Consider the following 22,342-nt stretch of genomic DNA (forward strand, 5'->3'; position numbering starts at 1 on the left):
AAAAATCACATTTGTTTTCTTATACCATTTTAGTTTCTTGTTCTGACATTTAACTACTCCATGTAGAGTTTATTTGGACACACTATGAGTTATAAAGCTATTTTTATTATTTCTTCTAATAAACTAAGTCAATGAGGAAAATATATTGAATGATTCCTTTATTCTCTCACTGTATTCCATTCTTTAACATGTGAAATTTGTACGAAGGCTTTTAAAAAATTATCTCCCTCCTACTTATGAAGCTTATAGTCTACTATATATAACAACAAATCTTACAGACAGGATATTATAGAATTCTGACTACATTTTTAGAGGAAAAACATGGTCATCAATGCAATGTATTATAGACCCTCATGGATTATAATTATGTACTGCATTTGAAAAACAAAATACAGTGCAAAGACTGAGGTGTTTGCCAGTTTGGTTCTGCAATTTGGGAAATGCAAGGAAATAGCAATTTAACAACCAAGAAACTAATGGATATTGACCCTATAAGAGCAATAATAATAACAGAACAGTGTACCCATTGGCAGAAAATTAGAACAGCAGTTGTCCCATTCACACTATATGTCAATGATGTAGAAGAGGTGGGATGCATGCCCTCCTGGAAATTCCAGAATTATCTCTGGGATTACTTTGCAAGAAGCAAGCTCATACTGACGTCCCCATGCCACCCTTCCCTGTCTCCCATGCAGCCCTCTTTACCTGATCACTATTGCTAGAGCAGCTGCCACTGCCTCAGGCCCCTCTTACATCTTTCCTTGCTCACCAAGTGGGCTCAGACATCTGAGATTTTTATCATCTATAACTGTAGTAAATTCTGTTTCTAAGAGTGATAGTTCACATTGAATAACAAGGTTGATTTCTTCATGCTTCAAAAGTTCTGCTTTTTTCATTCTTCTTTTATAAGAGTTAATTCTGGATGAATTTTTAAAGTGGCTACATTTGATCCATCAAAAACCATGTGTGATTTTATTGTGTTTTACCTTACATTATACTTGGGTGCGATGAAAAATTTCTGACTTATTGCTTGCATAGACTGAGTAGACACATGTAGAGCTAATGAGGACCACTGGACATGTAGGCTCAGTTCCTTCAGGGAAAAAAAGTCCAACCTAAATTGACATCCACAAGGACTGTTTCAGAGAAGCAGATATTAAACCCGCATAGGGTTACATTTTTAATTTAGAAATCAATGTGATTTTGGGGTGTTTGACCTCAAATTCTTGTGCTTTTTTAATTTTTAAAAGGTCAGGGGTACATGTACAGGTTTGTTACATAGGTAAACTTGTGTCATGGCATTTTGTTATAGAGATTATTAAAAGAAACTATCAACAGAATAAATAGACAACCTACTGAATGAGAGAAAATATTTGCAAACTATGCATTGGACGAAGGTCTAATATTCAGCATCTATTAGAAACTTAAACAGATTTACAAGATGATGTGTTTTATAAATATGCGTGTGTTTGAATCAAAGCATTAAAATAACAGTTTTGGGGGCCTAACTTTCAGGTTTTTTAAAATGAGACTCTAATTATTTACATATTTTTAGTCCAAATTGGCAGCCATGTGCTAAGTGACTGGATTCTTCTGACCTGAAGAATGAGCAGAGGGTCATGAAGGGGTGTTAAGGATGCCCATTTATCCTGGTGTATTGTTTTGTTTCAGCATGCAGACATTGGATATTGGAATACTGGACATTTTTGGTTTTGAAGAGTTTCAAAAGAATGAATTTGAACAAGTAAGTAACCTTCCTTTTAAAATTGTGTGATTTGAATGGCTTTTTAAAAACTACGGCTTATTTTAATTCTGTAAAGACAGTATAACTACTTACAAATATGGAATTAAAATAAGTATCCTCATGTTTTGAAGTTAGTATATCTGCTTAATTATATATTAACCATTTTATGTGGCATTGTTAACAACTGAAGTAGTCACACATTGAAAGCAGAATCACCTGTTTTAAAAGGCAATGCAAAATGAAGAACCGAGTTGTGCTAATGGAAATGTTATTTCAACTAGGTCAGAGAGAAAGGAGACATGAATATTTGAAATAAGGCAAAGGCTTTCAAAAACCATGGCCAAATATCAGAATGAAAATGCTGTATTATGCTATATGCTGTTATTTGTAGATTAATCTCCATGTGACATTCATGCATAGGACTATTGGAAACTCATAAAAATACATTAGAGAGGCATAGGTTGTTTTTAATCCATCTACAACTTAGGACATTTTAAAAGTATGAAATTGTTTAGGCATCTTAATAGCACTGCATGAGTAGTTTTATCAAGTATACCTAAAAATTAAGTGTTAAGACAGCAGAAATACAACTCTCCTTATCAAAGAGAGGTGGAAAAAAAACATCCTGTAGGAAGGTAAACATGAAAAGAGAGAAAAGCAAGCTACATTGTAGTACAGAAAGAATTACAACTTCATAGCATTTGGGAGCAATTTTTCATCATGATGTAATTTGTTTAGCTTTATTTACTTAAGGAGGGCAGTGTGGTAGAAAAACAATTAAATAGAATGTATTTGAGACACAAATCTGTGACTTTTACTAGCATAGATTTCTTGGCCAAGATGAAGACCCTATAGTGAACCTTGGTTTTCTTATTTGTGAAATCAGATTAATCAACATGATTACACAGAGGTTCTCATGTCAGTTACTCTCGTACATGATTAAGAAATGATGAATAGCTACCCATTACTGTTGCAAATGGAAACACTTTAAAAACTTCTAAAAGTTGCCCAGTTTTATTCTTAGAAAAGCTCTGCATCATCTGGTGTTTAGACCTTAATTATGCTGACTCACCTGATCCAGGGTGAGTCAGCAGGAACCATGTCCTTTAAAAAACTTCACAAAACGTCTAGTTTAAACTAAAACTATGGAGGCCATAGAGTTTTTCTCCTTTCATAGTTTTCTGTGGATTAATAGAGAAGAAAAGACTTCATGTTTTTATTTTTATTGCTTACTGTAAGAAAAATAGTGATGAACACAAGGAAGAAAGCAGTTAACTGTGATCAGTAGAATATCCGACAGTAGTGTGGGTCCGCAGGGTACTTCTGAAGGTGCATCTCTCAGCTCAAGGGTTTGAAGCTGTCAGACATCAGTAGAGATTCCTTGTTATTATCTTAGAAAACAGGCAAGATTTCATGTCTGCAATGAGATTCACTGGTTTATCCATCTCCTGGCAAGCGACGTGTGGAAATTACAAATGGAACGATGTCCTCTAAAGTCTATGGGGGACTTGCCTCACATGCTGCAACTCCACACCCAGACATAATTATCGATAGAGTGTGACAATGACAAATACACGCAAAATGTTTAAGTTGTTTTCTTACTGAAACATCTTTATTTTACTACAATTATGTAAATCTCTTATTAATCCTTCTTCTGCTAAATATTTTATGATTTATTTAGGAATGTATTTATAGGCTGAGATTTCTGTATAATAGGAAGGTATTTTTTTTTTAATCTAAAGAGTAGGTCTCTATTAAATGTAAATGTCAAAAGCTAGCTTTAGGCATTTATGGGTGAAACATCTCAGGAACAATTATGGGAGTTAAATTATGAAGAAAAAATTTTAGATACATATATATATATCATCTTTAACAGAAGCAAATAGGAGTCATTTAAAAGAATAAAATTATTTTTCTTGTGATGAGTACAAATCTCATATTTCGATGCCTGCAAATCTGCATGTAAAGTTTTGTAAAAGCCATTGGTTTGAGTGGTATGCTTTAGATTTCCGTGTTGCTAACAGAAGCTGGACCTTCTCATCTTTTATTTCACTATAAACTTTGAACAAAATGCTTAACAAATCAATGCTGTATTCAGAATCAAACCTAGAAGAATATTAGTGCTTTTATTAAGTATGTACTTTATTCTGCTCTGAGCTTATTGACCCACCATCAGCTCTTCACCAGAATGTCAGCTCCTGCAGGGTTGAAATGGTGTCTGTGCTTTGTATATAATAGAAGTTCAATGAGCATGTTTTCAATTGAAGTTTAAAGAAGAATAAACTAATAGGAAAAAAGTCTTCATAGTGGATTTCATAGTGGTTCTTCTTGTTCAGGGATAAATGTGTGTATTTCTTGACAATTGTTCCTTCACAGGAAGCTTGACAATTGTTCAGAGTAGGGACACATTTGAGAAGATATTAAGAAACACTCTAAAACTTCAGCATCTCCAACTTCAGTCTTCTCTGGTAGCTCCAAAAGACTAAATGAATTTTCATCTAAAAGATGAGATGCTTCAGCTAATAGGAAATTCAAATCCTAATTTCTTTGACTTTGTCTTAGTTCAGGCAGCTTTAACAAAATACCTTAGAGGAGGTAATTGATGAAGAGCAGACATTTATTGCTCGCAGTTCTGGGGGCCAGGAAATCCAAGATCAAGACACCAGCAGACTTGGTGTCTGGTGAGGGCTCTCTGCTTCATAGATACTGCCTTCTTACTGCATCCACTCATGATGGAAGATCAAGGCAGCTCTCTGCGGCTTCTTTTATTAAGGGCACTGATCTCACTAAGGATGGTGGCACCATCATGACCTAATCACCTCCCAAAGGCCCCACCTTCTAATCCATCACTTTGGCAAATTACGGAGGAACACATTCAGACCATAGCAGAATTAGCGGCTCATTTCTATTCAAAGTTATTTCTTATAATAAAAACAACAGTAGCATAAAAAATAGAGTTGACATAGTTCAGCAATAGTTTGGTACTTCCAGTGGTACTTTTCAGTGTGTGTAAAACTGTACAGAACCACACACTAACTTGTTCAACATATAAAATGCAGAGAAAAATTGTGAAAGGAGGGAACCTGTAGATTAAAAGCTATCTAAAGACATGTACAACAGGTGAATGTATGAACATTCTTGGGCCCTAAAGTGCTAAGTTATGTATAAAAATTATAATTAAAATAATGTGAAATCTGGACAGCTGATGACATTTTTAAAAATTACTATTGCTTGTATTATGTGTGATAGATACTAAAAGATGTGTTTCTCTAAGTTCTTGTATTCTCAGAGAATCATACTAAAATATTTACTGATTTAAGGACATGCTGTCTGCAAGTTGCTTCAAATGAGTCTACCTTTGAGGGCAATAGGGAAATGGAAAAAGCAGAATTGGCCCTAAGTTGGTACTTATTAATGATTCTTGAAGGTAGTTGGTGGTAGATGGAGGTCATTACATTATTTCCTTCCTGATTGGATATGTTTAAAATTGTCCATCATATGCCATTTTAAATTCATGAGAAAAATTTAAGATTCAAATATTACTGTAATAAATGTCACAATTTTTTCTCTCTAAACATGTTATTACAAAGCTCTGTATGCTGCCGATCTGTGCTAATGAGCAAAGTCATGGAAACAAATCATTTCACCTACAAATCATTTCCCTAAATTCATTCTCCCACTAGACACATACGTGCAAAGGCATGCAGGGAATCTCTTAAAGCCACAGTGTCTAGTAAAATAACGTAATAACAGTATGCTGGAATGACAGGCACAGCGGCTCATGCCTGTAATCTCAGCACTTTGGGAGGCCAAGGCAGGTGGATCACGTGAGGCCTGGATTTTGAGACCAGCCTGGTTAATATGGCAAACCCATGTCTCTACTAAAAATATAAATATTAGCCACATGTGGTGGTACATGCCTGTCATCCCAACTACTCTGGAGGCTGAGACATGAATATCGTTTGAACCTGGGAGGTTGAGGCTGCCATGAGCTGAGATTGTGCCGCTGCACCCCCATCTAGGTGACAGAACAAGACCCTATCTCAAAAAAAAAAAAATGCTGGAAAAATTTAGAGAATTTGGAGAGAGAACACATTTGTTCAAAATGAAATCTCCCTTTGTAGAAGATAGACTTGAGATATATAGGCCAAGCACAGTGGTTTATGCCTGTAATCCTAGCACTTTGGGAGGCCGAGGTGGGTGGATCACAAGGTAAGGAGTTTGAGACCAACCTGGCCCATGGTAAAACCCCGTCTCTACTAAAAAGACAAAAATTAGTTGTGTGCAGTGGCGGCTGCCAGTAATCCAGCTACTCCAGAGGCTGAGGCAGGAGAATTGCTTGAAACTGGAAGGCAGAGCTTGCAGTGAGCTGAGATTGTGCCACCATACTCCAGCCTGAGCAACAAGAGCGAAACTCAGTCTCAGAGAAAAAAAAAAAAAAGAATTGTTATACATAATTTATCTTCAAGCCAGGCGTTATCTAAATTGATTTCATTAGACTTGTCAAGAATTCAAATCATTTTCCTGCTTACAGACTGTTTTTTAAAAATTGAGATTTACTGGAAACTTCAGATGACCAGTAACTCAGTGGGGCTTGGGGTATGTGCTCAAAGTTTGGAAAAATCGAGATACTTTGACTTTTAAAGTTTTATAAAATTATATTATAATTTGACAATGTCAACCCTAAGAAATATTTTAACGCCCTTCATTGTGAAATCATTATGCTAGAGATGATAGAAAAATGGAACAGTAAGTTAACTTCTCTTGATTGGACTCTTCCCACATGCTCTTCACATGGATTATCACTTTTCACAAAATTGCGACTGCTACGGTCTGCGCTTTGTAAGTGTGCACTAGCAGGACCTAGTAGGATGTATTTTTCTGGTTTAGTTGCATCAGAAATCTAGGATTTATTCGTTCAATGAGCATATACTGTATGTGCCCGAAGTTCCAGCCCCTGTAGTAGGCACTGAAGTTTATACAGACATTATGGTATGGTAGGCACAGTACAAATGTTAAAAGGCCAAATTCCTTTTTTTAAATTAGATTTTCTCCAGCCAGTTAATATGTTCCCACTTCTGCACCAAATCTCTTTTCCAGTCCTACACATTTTTTTAGTGTTCCAGCTTTTATGATTATGTAATGAATTACCTGAAAATTTAATGGCACACATAAACATTTATTATACTTACCTATTGTTTGGGTCAAATATTTGAACAGGGCAGAGGGGGACAGATTGTCTCTGGTCCATCATGTGTGGGGCCTTAGCTGGATGACTGGAGTGTTGGAGGTAAATGGCATCTGAAGCCTCCTTCAATCACAAATCTAGAGGGTAACACTGGCTGTTGGCTGGGGGGCCTCCGTTCCTCCTTGCATGAGTCCCTCCATGTTGGTCTCTTCCTGTGGCTTCTGTGTACTTTCTCATAATTTGTTGGCTGGTTTTTCTAGAGTGGCTTCCCCAAAGGGGAAACATATATGGAAGCTGTATACTTGTTTGATAACGTAGCTTCAGGGGCCAAATAGTATTACTTCCTCTATAGGTTGGCGCAATCATGAGCATGCCCAGGTTCAGGGAAGAGGGTAAACTGAGTCTACCTCAGCATGATAAAGGACCAGTTTTGATTGGACATCATGGAAAGAACTGGGGTGCTCAAACGGAGAGAGGTTGCTATATTCGTCTAAGTATGGGACAGGAGCCATGTAATTTTACTCACACTGTATCTTCTGATAGCTTTTAGATATCAATATTGATCTGTCCACTGATCAATTGATATACAAATGTGATAACATTTTATTTTCGGTTGTTTTACACATAGATTTCAAAATCATACATGTGTTAAATATCTACGTCAATCTTAAAGGATCTTCTGCTCTGTGTATCTCCTTTTCACAGTGATGTTGGACTTTCCAAATTCATTTCAGGGACTTATCAGCTGTTGATCTGATATTTTAAAAATTTGAATGAGGAAATGCATTTATTTTCACTACTTATCAGAGCTGTAGCATAATGCTATTCAGGTTTCTACAGAAAAACAAATGGAGATAGAATAATTAAATAACGAGATGCTAGTATAATATACCTCTTACAGATTCTGTGTTTATAGATAGCATGATTATTGGTCTTCTTTATATAAGAGTCTTCAAACACTTGTTTTGGAGAGATAAACAAAATGGGTAGTAGTAACATAATTAGGAATTTTGAGCATATAAACTATACATTTAATTAATTTTCCCCTCAAAAATCTCTGTAAGTAATATTACCTCTGAGCTCAAATAATTTAAGTAGCTCATAGAAGTTCACACAAAACCAGGGTCTGAATTTGGATTTAATAATTAGAGCTCTTTTCAGTTCCAAAGGTTCATAGAAAGCTAAATGTAAATTTTATTAGTATATATTTTCTAAACTTCATTTGATGTCTCATTTGTTTGTATTTCTCTTAGGACTCAATATGAATTATTCTATTATGTGCAGAAACATAAATTCTTCATACATTTTATGTGCCATTTTATTCCATAGTGGAATTTATCACCAAATCAATTTAATATAAATAAATAAATTACATAATGCCGGTGTATCTTTTTCATTGCAGAGTACCAGGATGATTAAAAGGAAATGTTACAAAGCTTAATAAGGAGAATGAATACATTTGAAAACATCTATCAGATCACTTTAGAGAAGAGTGAATTGAGTTATCTTAATGACCAGGAAAAGGCTGAAATTTATGACTGTGGCTGTCCACCCACAGCACTTCCATCCCAGATGCACAAACTGGGAAAATGCTTCCATGTAGTTTTCCGATAATAATTGAAAATGGCTACAATTTCTTGAGCTCCTACTATTAGTCATATTTTTTTAAATATAATTTTAATTCCTAAAACAGCTCTTTAAAAAAATAAAGAGTTATCCCCACAAGTTGTATGAGGCCCAGTGGGAATTCAGAGGCAGATACCTGAGACCCCAGGACCCAACCCAGCACAGGCCATGCTATCAGTTTGCTCTTCAGTATCTCTAAACTTTGCATTTAATTCTGAATAATTGCAACTTTTTGAAAACAGATTCTTATTTTGGTAGAAATTATATATTAATCATGGGTTTTGGACTATATGAATAAAATTTTTTTTATTGCATTTTAGGTTTTGGGGTACATGTGCAGAACATGCAAGACAGTTGCATAGGTACACACATGGCAGTGTGTTTTGCTGCCTTCCTACCCTTCACCCACATTTGGCATTTCTCCCCAGGTTATCCCTCCCCAGCTCCCTGCCCCGCTGTCCCTCCCCTATTCCCCCCAATAGACTCCAGTGTGTAGTGCTCCCCTCCCTGTGTCCATGTGTTCTCATTGTTCATCACCCACCTATGAGTGAGAACAGGCGGTGTTTCATTTTCTGTTCTTGTGTCAGTTTGCTGAGAATGATGTTCTCCAGATTTTAAGGGTTTATTACTAAACAAGGAAACGAACATTTGTTTTGAAAAATATTGAACAAATTGGATAGAGTGACCGAAGCTCTAAAATAACAGCATTTTAACCAGAGTTTGTTTCCAACTCTAGGCATGGCTTCTATTTAAATTGAGGGATATATTTTGTGTACAAGGTATCATACATAATACGTATAGCTAATACTTTAAATTTGCATTTTTTAATCCTGATCTTAGCATATTATTATATAAGATTTGGCAATAAATTGAGCCAGTTAACTTGTAGTTGATGGACTCCTTTTTGAAGACCAATTCTTCAAATCTTAAAGTAAAAGTTACTTATATTAAAGGAGAATCTAATCATGAAGTAAACCCATCAAAATACTAGATTTTGTTGTTTTGAGTAATAGAATAAAAGAAAGATTGTAAAGAGAGAAAGTGTTTCTTATTTGTATAAAACAATGTCTATAGACATGTGAAGTAACTGACATTTATATTTGCTTAAAATTTGTTATATATACTTTAATTTTAAAATATCAAGGGAAGCCAGAGAAGGAAAGATGATCGGTTCCTTTAAGAAATAGTAATTTAACAAAATTAAAAAATTTAAAAAATGAAGACAAGGGGAAAGGGGAATAGAAGGATGAAAAAACAAATACAAATAAAAGCAGATGTGGTAGCCTGGGGCCAGGTGGTCGGCTGCGGGTGATAGCGGATGTGCGCCCAGTTTACTTCCTGCACGTTGACTGCAGGTCCTGATGTGGGGCTCTGGTAAAGAAAGCAGCCCTTCTCTGCTGTGGCTACCAAGCACCCGGGTCCTCTATTTTTAAAATAAGATCAGCTTATTGGCAGAGGTAGTATTCTCCATCAAGGTAGGAGTGATGGCGCTAGCAAAAGAGTAAACAGGACCTTCCCCAAATAGGAATGGTAGGAAAGAAAGGCCTCTACAATGGTAGATTCTGAGAAGACAAAATGAATTAGACTTTACAAACTGAAATAAACAAGAGAGGTGCTATCCCCTCGCCAACCTCCTATACCCACCATTTCATAGGCAATATATGGAAATTGGGGATAGTTGATTTGGAGAAGCACCTGGAGCAGTCTGGTGAGCCCCGAGGTGATCTTCCAAAAACTTGAGGTTTACAGTACACTTGACGTGTTCAAGTCCCTGAGAAGTCCTGGAGAGAAGCCTATTAACTTATCTCCATGTTTCCCCAATGGGTTTCTGCCTATGTAGTGTTTTTAGCCAATAGCTATTAAAGTCTCATACGATTAGTGTTCTCCTCAACATATTTCAGGAATGTTGAATATCTAAAATCTAACAGTATTCTCTCTCTCTCTCTCTCTCTCTCTCTCTCTCTCTCTCTCTCTCTCTTTCTCTCTCTCTCTCTCTCTGTCTTTCTCTCTCTCTCTCCCTCTCCCCCCTCTCCTGTTTCATGTGCACACACACATTAATATCTTATATATACACATATATATTAACTAATGAGCAAATTAGTTAATGCATAGTGCATTCTCGATTTTACCATCTATCTCAGTGTATTCAACCATATCTACCCATTAGAATCACCTGGAAAGCTTTTTAAATATATCAATGCCTGTGCCCCACTCCGATTTAATTGGTTTGGGGTCAGGCCCAGACATCAGCCTTTCTTAAGAAGCTTCTCCATTAATTCCAATGTGCAGATAGGATTCAGAATCACTGCCTGGGGCTCTGCCTTCAGCTGGAGTCAGCTTTAATTAATCTCCTACTTTAATTCTGTGATGTATATGCCATGCTCTATTACATTTTTATTTCAAATATGTTTCACTGAGTAATAAAAATAAAGGGAGAACAGTTGGTGAAAATTTACTTAAGAAATTGTTTGTCATTAATACAAATGATGAGCCATCTGGATAAGCAAAAAGGTTCTGTTCCTAGAGTGTGTTCCAGGGGTGCATAATTTTTATTATTAAACCATTTAGCAGTGGCACTTCCTGTACAAAGCATGTATTTGAATTACAGAAGAGCACATACTATCTAAGCAGTTACTTGGTGATTATTCATGGCCATTTATGAATACTCGCCTTTCACCCACATTTATATCTACTCAGGAATATCTGGAGATCTAATGGAATCCCGAAACAACTCTACAATAGGTAGATTTGAAAAATTAATGATTGTTTTGCATTGAAGCCAATGATCTCAATTACTGATGCAGATTTCTGCTTCTAGGTACACAAACTAATTTGCCTGCAAAATCTTCACTCTCTCTTCCTCTGATTGTGTTGGACACTCTCCCACATACGCACATCCACACACACCTAACAGAGTTCAGTGAAAATAAATTAAGAATAAGGTTCTGTCCACCATTTTGGCCAAACCATTTGGTTTGTGGGGTACGTCTTTTAAATTTTCAATGAGGTATCCGATATCGAATGATATGTCCTTATTGTTAACCTTAGCTACATGTTTTAGTGGTTTTGAATTTCATGGCACAGTAGCTCTATATTTTAACTTTGGTTCAAACAATGAGTGCTCTGAACAGTTTAGAATAAAGGCACACTTTAGGCAAAACATTTTAATTACACATCACACCAAAATTGTTTTGAAAAATGTTGTGTTTTAAACTACATGTGTTTCCAGTGATTTGCTCTACCATTCCATATCACTCTCCCCTGTTGGAAACACAAATATAGTTCTAGAAAGCACCTTCGTAATAAAAGGTACAAATTGGAAATCAGTCCACAGTCTACTTGGTTTTACACATGAAGCCGGAATTTTCTCTATGGTATTTTAATAATTTACTTTAATATTTTTTCTACCAGAACACAAAGAACATGATGTACCATAAAAGATTCAGGTGTATTGTAAAGATCACCCTATGCCACCAAAAGAACTCCCAGCCGACGCTCCAGCTCAACAATGCTGGAAGTCCCACAGAGACACTGTAGGTTTTATCGATTATTTTGACCAGGAGAGGAATAAATTGGGTTGCTCTGTCCAGAGGCACAGGCCACATCCATTTCTATCATCCGAAATTTGGTAGATTGCTTTAGACCTTCGTGGAAAAAAGGAAGAAATCTGAGACCTGGCTCCTTCCAGCCCTGGGATTTGCCCTGGCTTCGCCTACATTCACACTTAACTTCACTGCTTTGGTTAAAACAGTGAATCGATTCAGTGAAGCCAATATTCAATTCAAGAAAATATCAGTAAGAAAAAAACAATTATGGTATCTGTTTTCTATTATGAGAAGCCTCAGGTCAGTTGAAACACGACAGAGGTTGTGTTCTGTGAGACAGTCAAGGCCAGGGGGATGCACTCAGATTGTGATTGGAAGCAGTTTTTGTACTTAAAGAGCTGCAACCTATTCTGAATACAAAGTAGCAAAAGAATTATAGTGAATGTGTTAGAGAAGAGACATCCATATCCATCTAAGTATTTTCAATTATAGACTCTCAAAATGAGAGGAAAACAAAATGTCATATAATGTGGGCATTTCTTGTCAATAACCACTGATTTTTTTAAACTTTGGAATCCTTTTGATCAGACTTCTTATCATTTTGAACAGTAATAGACATTACCTTATTTCATGAATTTAACATTTCTCAGCAATTTGTTTCCTAAAATGTATTCTACTTAAGCGTACTATCTATAAATAGTTTTAAGTCAAATTGTTGAGATAAAAGACCTATTTGTGTTAATTTTTAAATGATAAAATGTATTTTTAATAACAAAAAACTTGAGAAGTTACAACTGTATATGTTATATACTCAAAGAAAATATGTTCCAATGGTTTGATTCCATAAGGCATTTTTTTCTGTACATTTTCAGTAAATATTTCACCCCAAGCTTTACTAATTTTATAGTATTTATTATTCCTTTATAACAATATTACTTTATTATTGGAGTATACCAAATTATTGAAGGAATGCTCCAAAATATTATTTCTGAAGCAAAGTGAAATAGTTTAAACATTTTTTATTTCTCTTTAACAATTTCTATTTTTTATTTATGATTGAAATAAAAGTGACACACGAATGTATTACTTTAACAGTAGGGATGCAGTTGTGGACAGATGCTACATAGCTGCATGGGAAATGGTTTTTCTTTCCAAAACCATTACTGGAGATTCATGCCCCGTAGGATAAGATAAACAGAAGCTGATCATGAAGGTCTGGATCTCCTGGCATCACTTGGTCTTGACGGAATAATTCAAGAGGATGAATGTGCTAGACTGTAACAGTTACAAGAAAGAAAATATTTTTCTTATGCTATTTAGATACTGAATGCCACTCCTCCCTCTGCCAGCTATAATGTGCAGAATTTATTGGTCTGTGTCCATATTCAAATCATATTTGCCTTGACAGCAATGCCTTTAAAATTAAATGTTTTATATGGTATGTTCTCATCCGAAGTGACTATTTTAGTTAAGAGAAATGATCACTGAAGTGTGAGTTTACCTAAGAAACAATTTAAAAGGTAAAGGGCTTCCAGCTTTGCACATTTGTCTTGAAATCTAGTTGCCAGAAGAAAGAGAAGAAAAGTTCTAGTTACTTACTGGGAAAATAATATATAAAGAAGGAAATCCGGTAATCACGAAGGGAGTGCTGGGAGAAGAAGATGATACCAGGGGAGACCCTGTTTATACAAATCCTCTCAAGGGCTTTCGCTGTTAAAATGACTTCTACAACCACCACAGCGTGGCTGGTTCTTCTTTAAATTTTAACTTAGATTTCATGTTGTAATAGAATATTTTAAGAAAACTTCTTTGATCTACAGAAAAGCATTTATCACTGAATTTAAGAAGCAATCTTTTATCATAAAGGCAGAAAGACAAAAAAATCTTCAGGAAAGGTGGCAGTCATGGGGCACAGTGTTTTGACCTGAAGCTAAGAATTACTTTTTGTTTTTGTTTGGGTGCCAACATGTGATATGGAGATCTTATTTTAATATGGTTATTACTTTAATATTTTGTTTGGTATATTTCGACTATACTATTTTTCTCCTCCTATTATATTAATAGTATTTATCCTCCTATTATATTAATAATAAAAATGACCATGTGCATTCATCATTACAATAGCTCCATCAGGTTGTGAGAACCTCTGCACTTTGAGCTCTCCCGTCTTGGCTTCAAAGACCCCCTTGCCTGCCATCCTCTCAAGCTCTAATCACCCTGCTTCTGAAGATGTTTGAGCTAGCTACACCTGTGCACAGCATTCTAACCCTGCAAGAAGACTAGAACTTCATAGCCGATCCACCCGTCCCGTGCCACACTCCCTCCTATGTTCAGACCAGTGTTCTGCTCTTTGATATGTTTGTTTCTTCTCTGAAGGAGTTTCCCTCTGAGACTTCTTCATGCCCTACAATGATGTCATGTTCCGTTCTCCCAGGTAACTAGATCTGTGAGAACCTGCCCTTTTTCATCCAGGTGCATGCAGTTCTCACTTCATTACTAGCCACACCCTTAAGGGTAAGTGGGAGCTTCCTTTGAGAGAACTCTCTTGTGGAGTGACCCAGCATGACCTGGTCACTTGGGAAGGTGACTGGTCTTGCTCATTGGAAGCTGTCCTTCTATGGCCTAGAAAGCGGACATGAGTGCCCATTAGTGGGACACAGAAACATCTAGCAGGAACTCGTACTTTCCAGGTATTGTGATGATATCAGACTTGGAGAAGATGTGGGGTGTGTGGAAAAGAGGAACCCAGGAAGTTCTTTCTTTTCTGTGCTCTTTTGTCCAGTCTTAATTATTTATTTATTTATTTAGAGATGGAGTCCTGCTCTGTGACCTGGGCTGGAGTACAGGCTGGAGTGCAGTGATGCGATCTTGGTTCATTGCAACTTCTGCCTCTTGGGTTCTAGCGATTCTCCCGTCTCAGGCTCCCGAGTAGCTAGGACTACAGGCACCTGCCACCATGCCAAGCTAATTTTTGTAGTTTTAGTAGGGTCAGGGTTTCATCATATTGGTCGGGCTGGTCTTGAACCCCTTACTTCAGGTTATCCACCCACCTCGGCCTTCCAAAGTGCTGGGATTACAGGTGTGAGCCACCGCACCAGGCCAATATTGTTATTTTTTTTAACCAAAGCTTTGGCATTTGTTTAGATAAATACAGTATATTTCTCATTAAATATGATTCTTGATATTATTCCCCTTGAAGACGAGATCTAATTTTTTTCAAATGTTTCATCAATTGTTTTCATCTATATAAATATTCATCTTTAATTATTTTTAGTTACTGAGCACTGAATAATTCTAACTGGCTTTAAAGTTTATCTAGTATAACATGGTGGTGTAGGGTACAGATGAGGGAACATGAGGGCCTGTATGACTGAGTGAGTGCACAAAGGGAGTGGATATAGGCAGAGAAGAGACAAGGCCCAGCGACAGACCTTTGGACACTCCAACATGAGCAGGCCAGGCGTCGGTGAAGGGTCAGGAAAGGAGAGAGGGAGGAAGCAGCCAGTGAGTGAGCTGGAAAGCACAGGTGAGAATATGCCCCACAGAATGAGAGAAACTGACCCAGTCAGATAACGCTGGGGTGGGGTTGGGTCAAGAGAAATGGACGTGAGTTGAACATAGGATTTAGAAATGTGCACATTGCTGACGACCTCCACAGAAGCAATTGTGATGATGCTGTGGTGTTAAGAGTTTTACTAGAGTGGTTTCAAGAGGGAATGGGAGGAGAAAAATGTGAGATAATAAGTAGAAATCAGCCCTGTGTGTGTGTGTGTGTGTGTGTTGTATGTGTATGTATGTGTGTATATGTGTGTATATTTGTATGTGTTGTGTGTATGTGTATACATGTGTGTATGTGCATGTATGTGTATGTGTATGTTATGTGTTGTATGTATGTACCTGTGTATACATGTGTGTGTGTTTGCGTGCATGTGTTGTGTATGTATATGAGTGTATATGTGTGTATGTGTATATGTATATGCATGTGCATGTGTGTATATATGTTGTATGTATGTACCTGTGTGTGTACAAGTGTATATGTATGTGTGTAGATATGTATATGTGTGTGTATGCATGTCCATGTATGTGTATTTGTATATATGTGTATGTATGTGTATATATGTTATATGTATGTACATGTATGTGTGTATGTGTATGTATATGTGTGTGTGCATGTGAATGTGTGTGTATGTGTTTGTGTGTGTTTTGATATGAAAGGAGGCAGAGAAGTAGAAGAGTAGCCTAGAGGGGAAGTCAGATTTTATGTTGGTTAGATTTGAGTTACGGTTTAGTTTTTTAAATACTTTAAGATAAATAAAGGGTTTTTTTTAAGATTAAGAAAAAACGTGTTTGTTTTCTGATGGGAATGTCTTGTGGAAAGAGAAAAGTTGACAGTTGAAGGAATGTGGAAACTTTTCTGATAGAGAAAATAATTTCTACAATAAAATAATATGACTGGTGATCACTATTTCTGAAAGAAGCCCCACATTCCTTCTTGCCCATCAGTAACATACAATCGGAAGTGAGGCCCTCAGGAAATGCTTCTCTTTTCTCTGGGATCTCATGGTAAACCCAGTTTTATCTTCATTTCTTAATGAGAGCTCAAATATATTTTCCTTTTGGAAATACTTTAAATGCTCAAATCTATTTGAGACCCAACATTTGTAAGTTCATATAGTAATCATACTTTATGTCGGTTTTAACGTACTTTGAGTTGTTAGATAATATGGTTTCAGATACAGTTGCTTTGTGAAACATATGCAAGTCCATTACTAGACTCCAAGGGAACTCAACTTCCCAGGCAACGTTTTCAAGCTTTATTTTGATAGACTAATTGGTTGGAACTTCCCTGAGCCAATAGTTTACCAATCTGAAACTGTGTCATTGAACAAGTGAATATGCATTGCTGTGCTGTCTTGTGAAATGTTTTCTCTTTTTCCCCACAATAGCTTTGTGTCAACATGACCAATGAGAAGATGCACGATTATATCAATGAAGTGCTTTTTCTCCAGGAGCAAGTGGAATGTGTACAGGAAGGAGTTACCATGGAAACAGCATATTCTCCTGGTAACCAGAATGGAGTTTTGGATTTTTTTTTCCAGGTATTCATACAATATAATTAGATACTTAACAGGATACATGGACTTGAATATACTGGAGACAAAGAATTTTCTTTCAGGAGGCCTTACATTTGAGATATCTTTATATGTGAGATTCTGCAATAATTTTCCAATTCTATTGAGGTGCACAAGTTGTCCTTTCCTGAAAGGGAATTTGGAGGATCACCAATTCATTAAAAGGACAAGAAATATCAGATCATTTTTATATAGAAATATTCATCATTGTTTATTCCACATCACTAAAACTCTCCTTTTGGCAATTGTAAGTGTCTATTGTAAAAAACTGACTTTTTATAAAATAATACCTAGGATTAATCATTCCATAAAACAAGTTCAACAGAATCTTTTTTGTTAATTTATCTTCAAAGTTTTTAAGATTTAAACTTGGAAAAACTGGCAGGAAAAACATATAAACACATATTTAATATGGCCTAAATTAAGAGTGTCATGGCATCTGCGGGTGTTTATAGTTCTCTTTATTTTTTCTGCTTTACAATGAAAAAATTTTGACTCAGTGTCTCTATCATATAAGCCAAAGTCTATCACATAAACAGCAATTGCGACCTACTAATATAAGAATACATTAAATGGATTTACTCACAGCATCTCTAAGACACATGGACATTGTTGAAAACAGACAGCATTCAGCTATTTGGAGAATATTCTTTATTCTCTCTTTCTTTTATTCTCTCCTTCTATGAAGATAGGTTTCTAAATTATTTCATGCATTTTTCTATTTGACATTTTCTTGTTCTTGCTACTAACTTGTCAGCATTTTTCTTTTTTAAAATTACAGCCGTCTTCCTCCAGAAAGCTCTCATTATGGCATACATAGCCCATAATTAATTAATTTTGAGGTTTAAAAAGGTCTTCAGACTGGCAGGACTGTATACGTAATTGAATGCAGGAAGTCTCAGGCATCTACCCCTTCTATCGAGCTTGCCATGCTCTCTTCTGCTGTGAACCAGGGGTCATCAGAGTGAATACTTCATGGGCCATATTTGTATTTCAAGGATTACCTGTCCGTCTTTGCCTCTGAGGGGAGGGATTGATCCAGATTTTTACCAAATCCTCCTAGGGTCTGGTCCATTTTGTTGTACTCTGCAGTATTTGATGAAGGTGAAGCTGCATGTGGTAACCTTTCACATGGAGTAGAGCCATTCAATCTCTTCTAAGCCTTTACTGCTAAAGGGACTGAAAGTCATTAATCCCTTTCTTAGGACTTATTTCCCTGTGTTATATTTTTGTCTTTAGACACTTGTGCTAGTTTTCAAAGTCTAGAAGGTTAATTGTCTGGTTCTTTTATGGCTTTATTTCAGACATCCAGAAAACATCACACACAAGATTTTGTTTTTAATTTGAATACAATACAAATAATAATGCTTAAAAAAATGTTGCTAGCAATCAGCCACCTTATCCCTGGAAAACATCAGCTTGATTTCTGGAGCAGAATCAATTAGCTGTCTGAATTTCTGTCTTCTCTATACTGATTTAGGGCCTTATCTGAGTTACCACAATACCTATTGACAGCTTTACCAAATAAATGAATATTTTCACCCCAAAGAAGAGATCTATCACTGCCCTTGAAACCGGAACAGACCTGCAGACAACCTTGCAGTGGCTCATTTGTCTTTCTGCTGTGTGTCTTGTGTACGTTTGTATGTGAATCTGTAACAGCATTTACAGAAGTATCTTGACCTGACGCTCAGATTGATAGAGGAAGGAGTGATGTATAATATTGTCATATCAACATTTTGCTTGCTCTTCAGCAAATAGCTTGCTATTAATTGAAATAAAGAACTGTTTGATTTTGAAGACATCACAGATGAAACCAATCCTTGGCAAGCTTCTCACATACTCTGTTTTCTTCTAGGGCTTCTCTCTATTTTCTCTCTCTCTCTATGTGTGTGTGTGTATGTGTGTATATATATACATACATATATATAGTAATATATATTTTAATATATTTAAATGTTAATATATTAAATATTAAATATATTAAATATATATTACTATATAAATATTTATTTCTTCATATAGAAATTTCTTGACCTCTAGCCTCTTCAGGGGACTTCTCATGGTGTCCCTGGCCACTCTCAACTTCTCGCAATGTACTCTGTAGAACTTCCTGTTGAGCCAGCATTCCCAGTAAGAGGTCTTCTTCTCCAAATTCCTTTATCCAAATACACTTTTGTGTTGCCAACAAAAGTCTCACCAGGCATTGCTGACCTCAGGTGACTTGGTGGGGTGGGTCAGCTTGCTATTGCAGGCATTCCTACTTCCTTTCTCCTGCCATTCTCCACCCTATGAGGCCTTCCTCTCTTTCCTTCCCAGGGAACTTATTTGGTTTCTCTTTCTAGAAATGGCTGTCGTTGCTGGATATCTTCCAGAAGCTCTGTCTGCTGTGTGAGCCCCACCAGCGGTGTGCACGTCCGTCTGCTGTGTGAGCCCCACCAGCGGCGTGCACGTCCTTCTGCTGTGTGAGCCCCACCAGCGGTGTGCATGTCCTTCTGCTGTGTGAGCCCCACCAGCGGTGTGCGTCTGTCTCATGGCTGGCGTTATTTGCTTTCACTCCCTTGGACTGGCAAGGGAATGATCTCACCATTGCAGCTCTCAGACAATCACAGTCTGGATTTCTTTTAGCAGGATCAGGAGATGCTGAAAGGCCTAAAACAACTAAAATATTTAAGACACAAAGGAATGGCCTTCACTAGGAAATAATTAACATTTTGGGATGCCTGTCGTGGTAGGGTTTGGTGACCTCAGGTCAAAATACAAACTGAAATCACCAAAGGGGTCAATATATGTCTCTTTGCTTCCTGAGAAGATTATTCTTTATCTACACATTTAAAAGTGCAGTGAGAACAATTAAGATATATTAGGGATTCATGTGACAAAGTTTCATAAATTACCTTATTTTAAAAGGTAGATTTGAAATGTTAAGAAAAAACAAATATTCCTAGGGGACACAATAGAAAGAAAAGATAAAGAGCACCCATTGATGATAGACTGGATTGGGAAAATGTGGCACATATACACCATGGAATATTATGCAGCAATCAGAAATGATGAGTTCGTGTCCTTTGTAGGGACATGGATGAATCTGGAGAACATCATTCTCAGCAAACTGACACAAGAACAGAAAATGAAACACCGCATATTCTCACTCATAGGCGGGTGATGAAAAATGAGAACACATGGACACAGGGAGGGGAGTACTAAACACTGGGGTCTATTGGGGGGAAAAAGGGAGGGCCAGCGGGCGGGGGGAGCTGGGGAGGGATAGTCTAGGGAGAAATGCCAAATGTGGGTGAAGGGGAGGAAGGCAGCAAAACACACTGCCATGTGTGTACCTATGCAACTGTCTTGCATGTTCTGCACATGTACCCCAAAACCTAAAATGCAATAAAAAATTTAAAAAAAAAATAAAGAGCACTAGGTAAGAAGTTATTCAATAGTCATCTAAGCCAGGGGTCCCCAACCCCTGGGGCACAGACCAGTCCTACTCGGTGGTCTGTTGGGAGCCAGGCCACACAGCAGGAGGTGAGGAGCAAGTGCTGGTAAGCAGGCTTCACCTTTAGTTACAGCCACTGTAGCACCACAGAGGCACCTCTTGTCAAACCGGTGGTGGCATTCGATTCTCAAAGGAGCAGGAACCTGTGAGAGGGCTCTAGGTTGTGCACTCCTTATGAAAATCTAATGCCTGATTCTACGTTACGGTGATTGTGTAACTGTTTCATCATATATTGCATTCTACGAAGAATAGAAATAAAGTGCCCAATAAATGTAAGGCACTTGAATCATCCCCCAACCCCTGGTCTGTGGAAAAATTGTCTTCCACAAAACCAGTCCCTGGTGTCAGAAAGGTTGGGGAGCTGTGGTCTAAATCATGTGGCCAGAAGGCATTCCACGTGTGGGGCATGGAATATAAGAGGCTGGGAAGTTATTTAAGCAGCCTTTGCTCTCAGATGAGACTTATTTCACATTGTTGTTTGATATATATGAGATTTTAGTTTTATTGTTCAGTAGTTATAAACTGTCAAACTTCTAATATAAAATATTCCATACCTATTCATGAGAAGAGAAACTTATCAAAAAATAAGCTAATAATGATGGTAAGTCATAAAAATTATGGCAAAGCTGGGTGCAGTGGCTCAGGCCTGTAATCTTAGCACTTTGGGAGGCCAAGGCGGCCAGACTGCTTGAGCTCAGGAGTTTGAGACCAGCCTGGGCAACACAGTAAGACCTCATCTCTATTAAAAAAAAAAAAAAAGCAAAAACAAAAACAAAAATTAGCTGGGTATGGTGGTGTGTGCCTGTAGTCCCAGCTTTTCAGGAGGCTGAGATGGGAGGATCACTAGAGCCCAGGAGGTGGAGGTGGCGGTAAGCCAAGATCATGCCACTGCACTCCATCCTGGACAAGAGAGTGCAACCCTGCCTCAAAAAAAAAAAAAAAAAATGATGGAAAAATCCTACTTGGCAGGAAGAAGTGACTATGATATTCCAATTTTGGGATCTAAAGAAAGTTTGAAGCTATGACTTATAAAACTTAAATTAGAAGTTTGACAGTTATTAAGATGAAAATGTACTTTTCAAATAACTACAGTATTTTAATGACATTACAATACGTTTTTCATTTATTTGTTCATTCATTAATTAGATCAACATTATTGGGGGCCTACTTTACATCAGAGCCCTGCTGGGTGATAGGGCAGAAATAGAAATATATGAAGGTAAAATGTGATTCATTTTCTGAGTGTCTGTATGAATATAATAATCTAAATAAGCATGCATGAATAATAACAGAAATATCAAACTAAGTAACAGACAAAACAACTCCCCATCTCTTCTTAACTCTCAGAAGCCATCTGGATTTCTCAGCTTATTGGATGAAGAAAGTCAAATGATTTGGTCAATGGAATCAAATTTTCCAAAAAAGCTACAAAGTCTCCTAGAATCCTCAAACACAAATGCTGTCTACTCTCCCATGAAGGACGGGAATGGGAACCTTGCCCTCAAAGACCACGGTGCCGCATTCACCATCATGCACTACGCAGGAAGGGTAAGTCACCAGAATGGTGTCATTTTTCATATGCACTAATGGTCAAAGGTCCTGGTCTAG

At 37.1% G+C, this 22,342-nt stretch overlaps 1 protein-coding gene across 7 annotated transcripts in view; it reads left to right on the plus strand.

Annotated features, from left to right (window-relative positions):
• The window catches only part of MYO16 (myosin XVI), a 773,187-nt gene that overhangs the window by 552,506 nt on the left and 198,339 nt on the right, over positions 1-22,342 (plus strand). For all 7 annotated transcript variants that reach the window (XM_054249238.2, XM_017970444.5, XM_078347436.1 and 4 more), the window contains exons 21-23: positions 1,672-1,744; positions 17,050-17,202; positions 22,082-22,282. In XM_054249238.2, coding sequence (XP_054105213.2) covers positions 1,672-1,744; positions 17,050-17,202; positions 22,082-22,282 — 427 coding nt within the window. The remainder of the gene's footprint in view (positions 1-1,671; positions 1,745-17,049; positions 17,203-22,081; positions 22,283-22,342) is intronic.

The sequence above is a fragment of the Callithrix jacchus genome, chromosome 1, assembly GCF_049354715.1.
Source record: "Callithrix jacchus isolate 240 chromosome 1, calJac240_pri, whole genome shotgun sequence".
NCBI classification, from domain to species: Eukaryota; Metazoa; Chordata; class Mammalia; order Primates; family Cebidae; genus Callithrix; species Callithrix jacchus.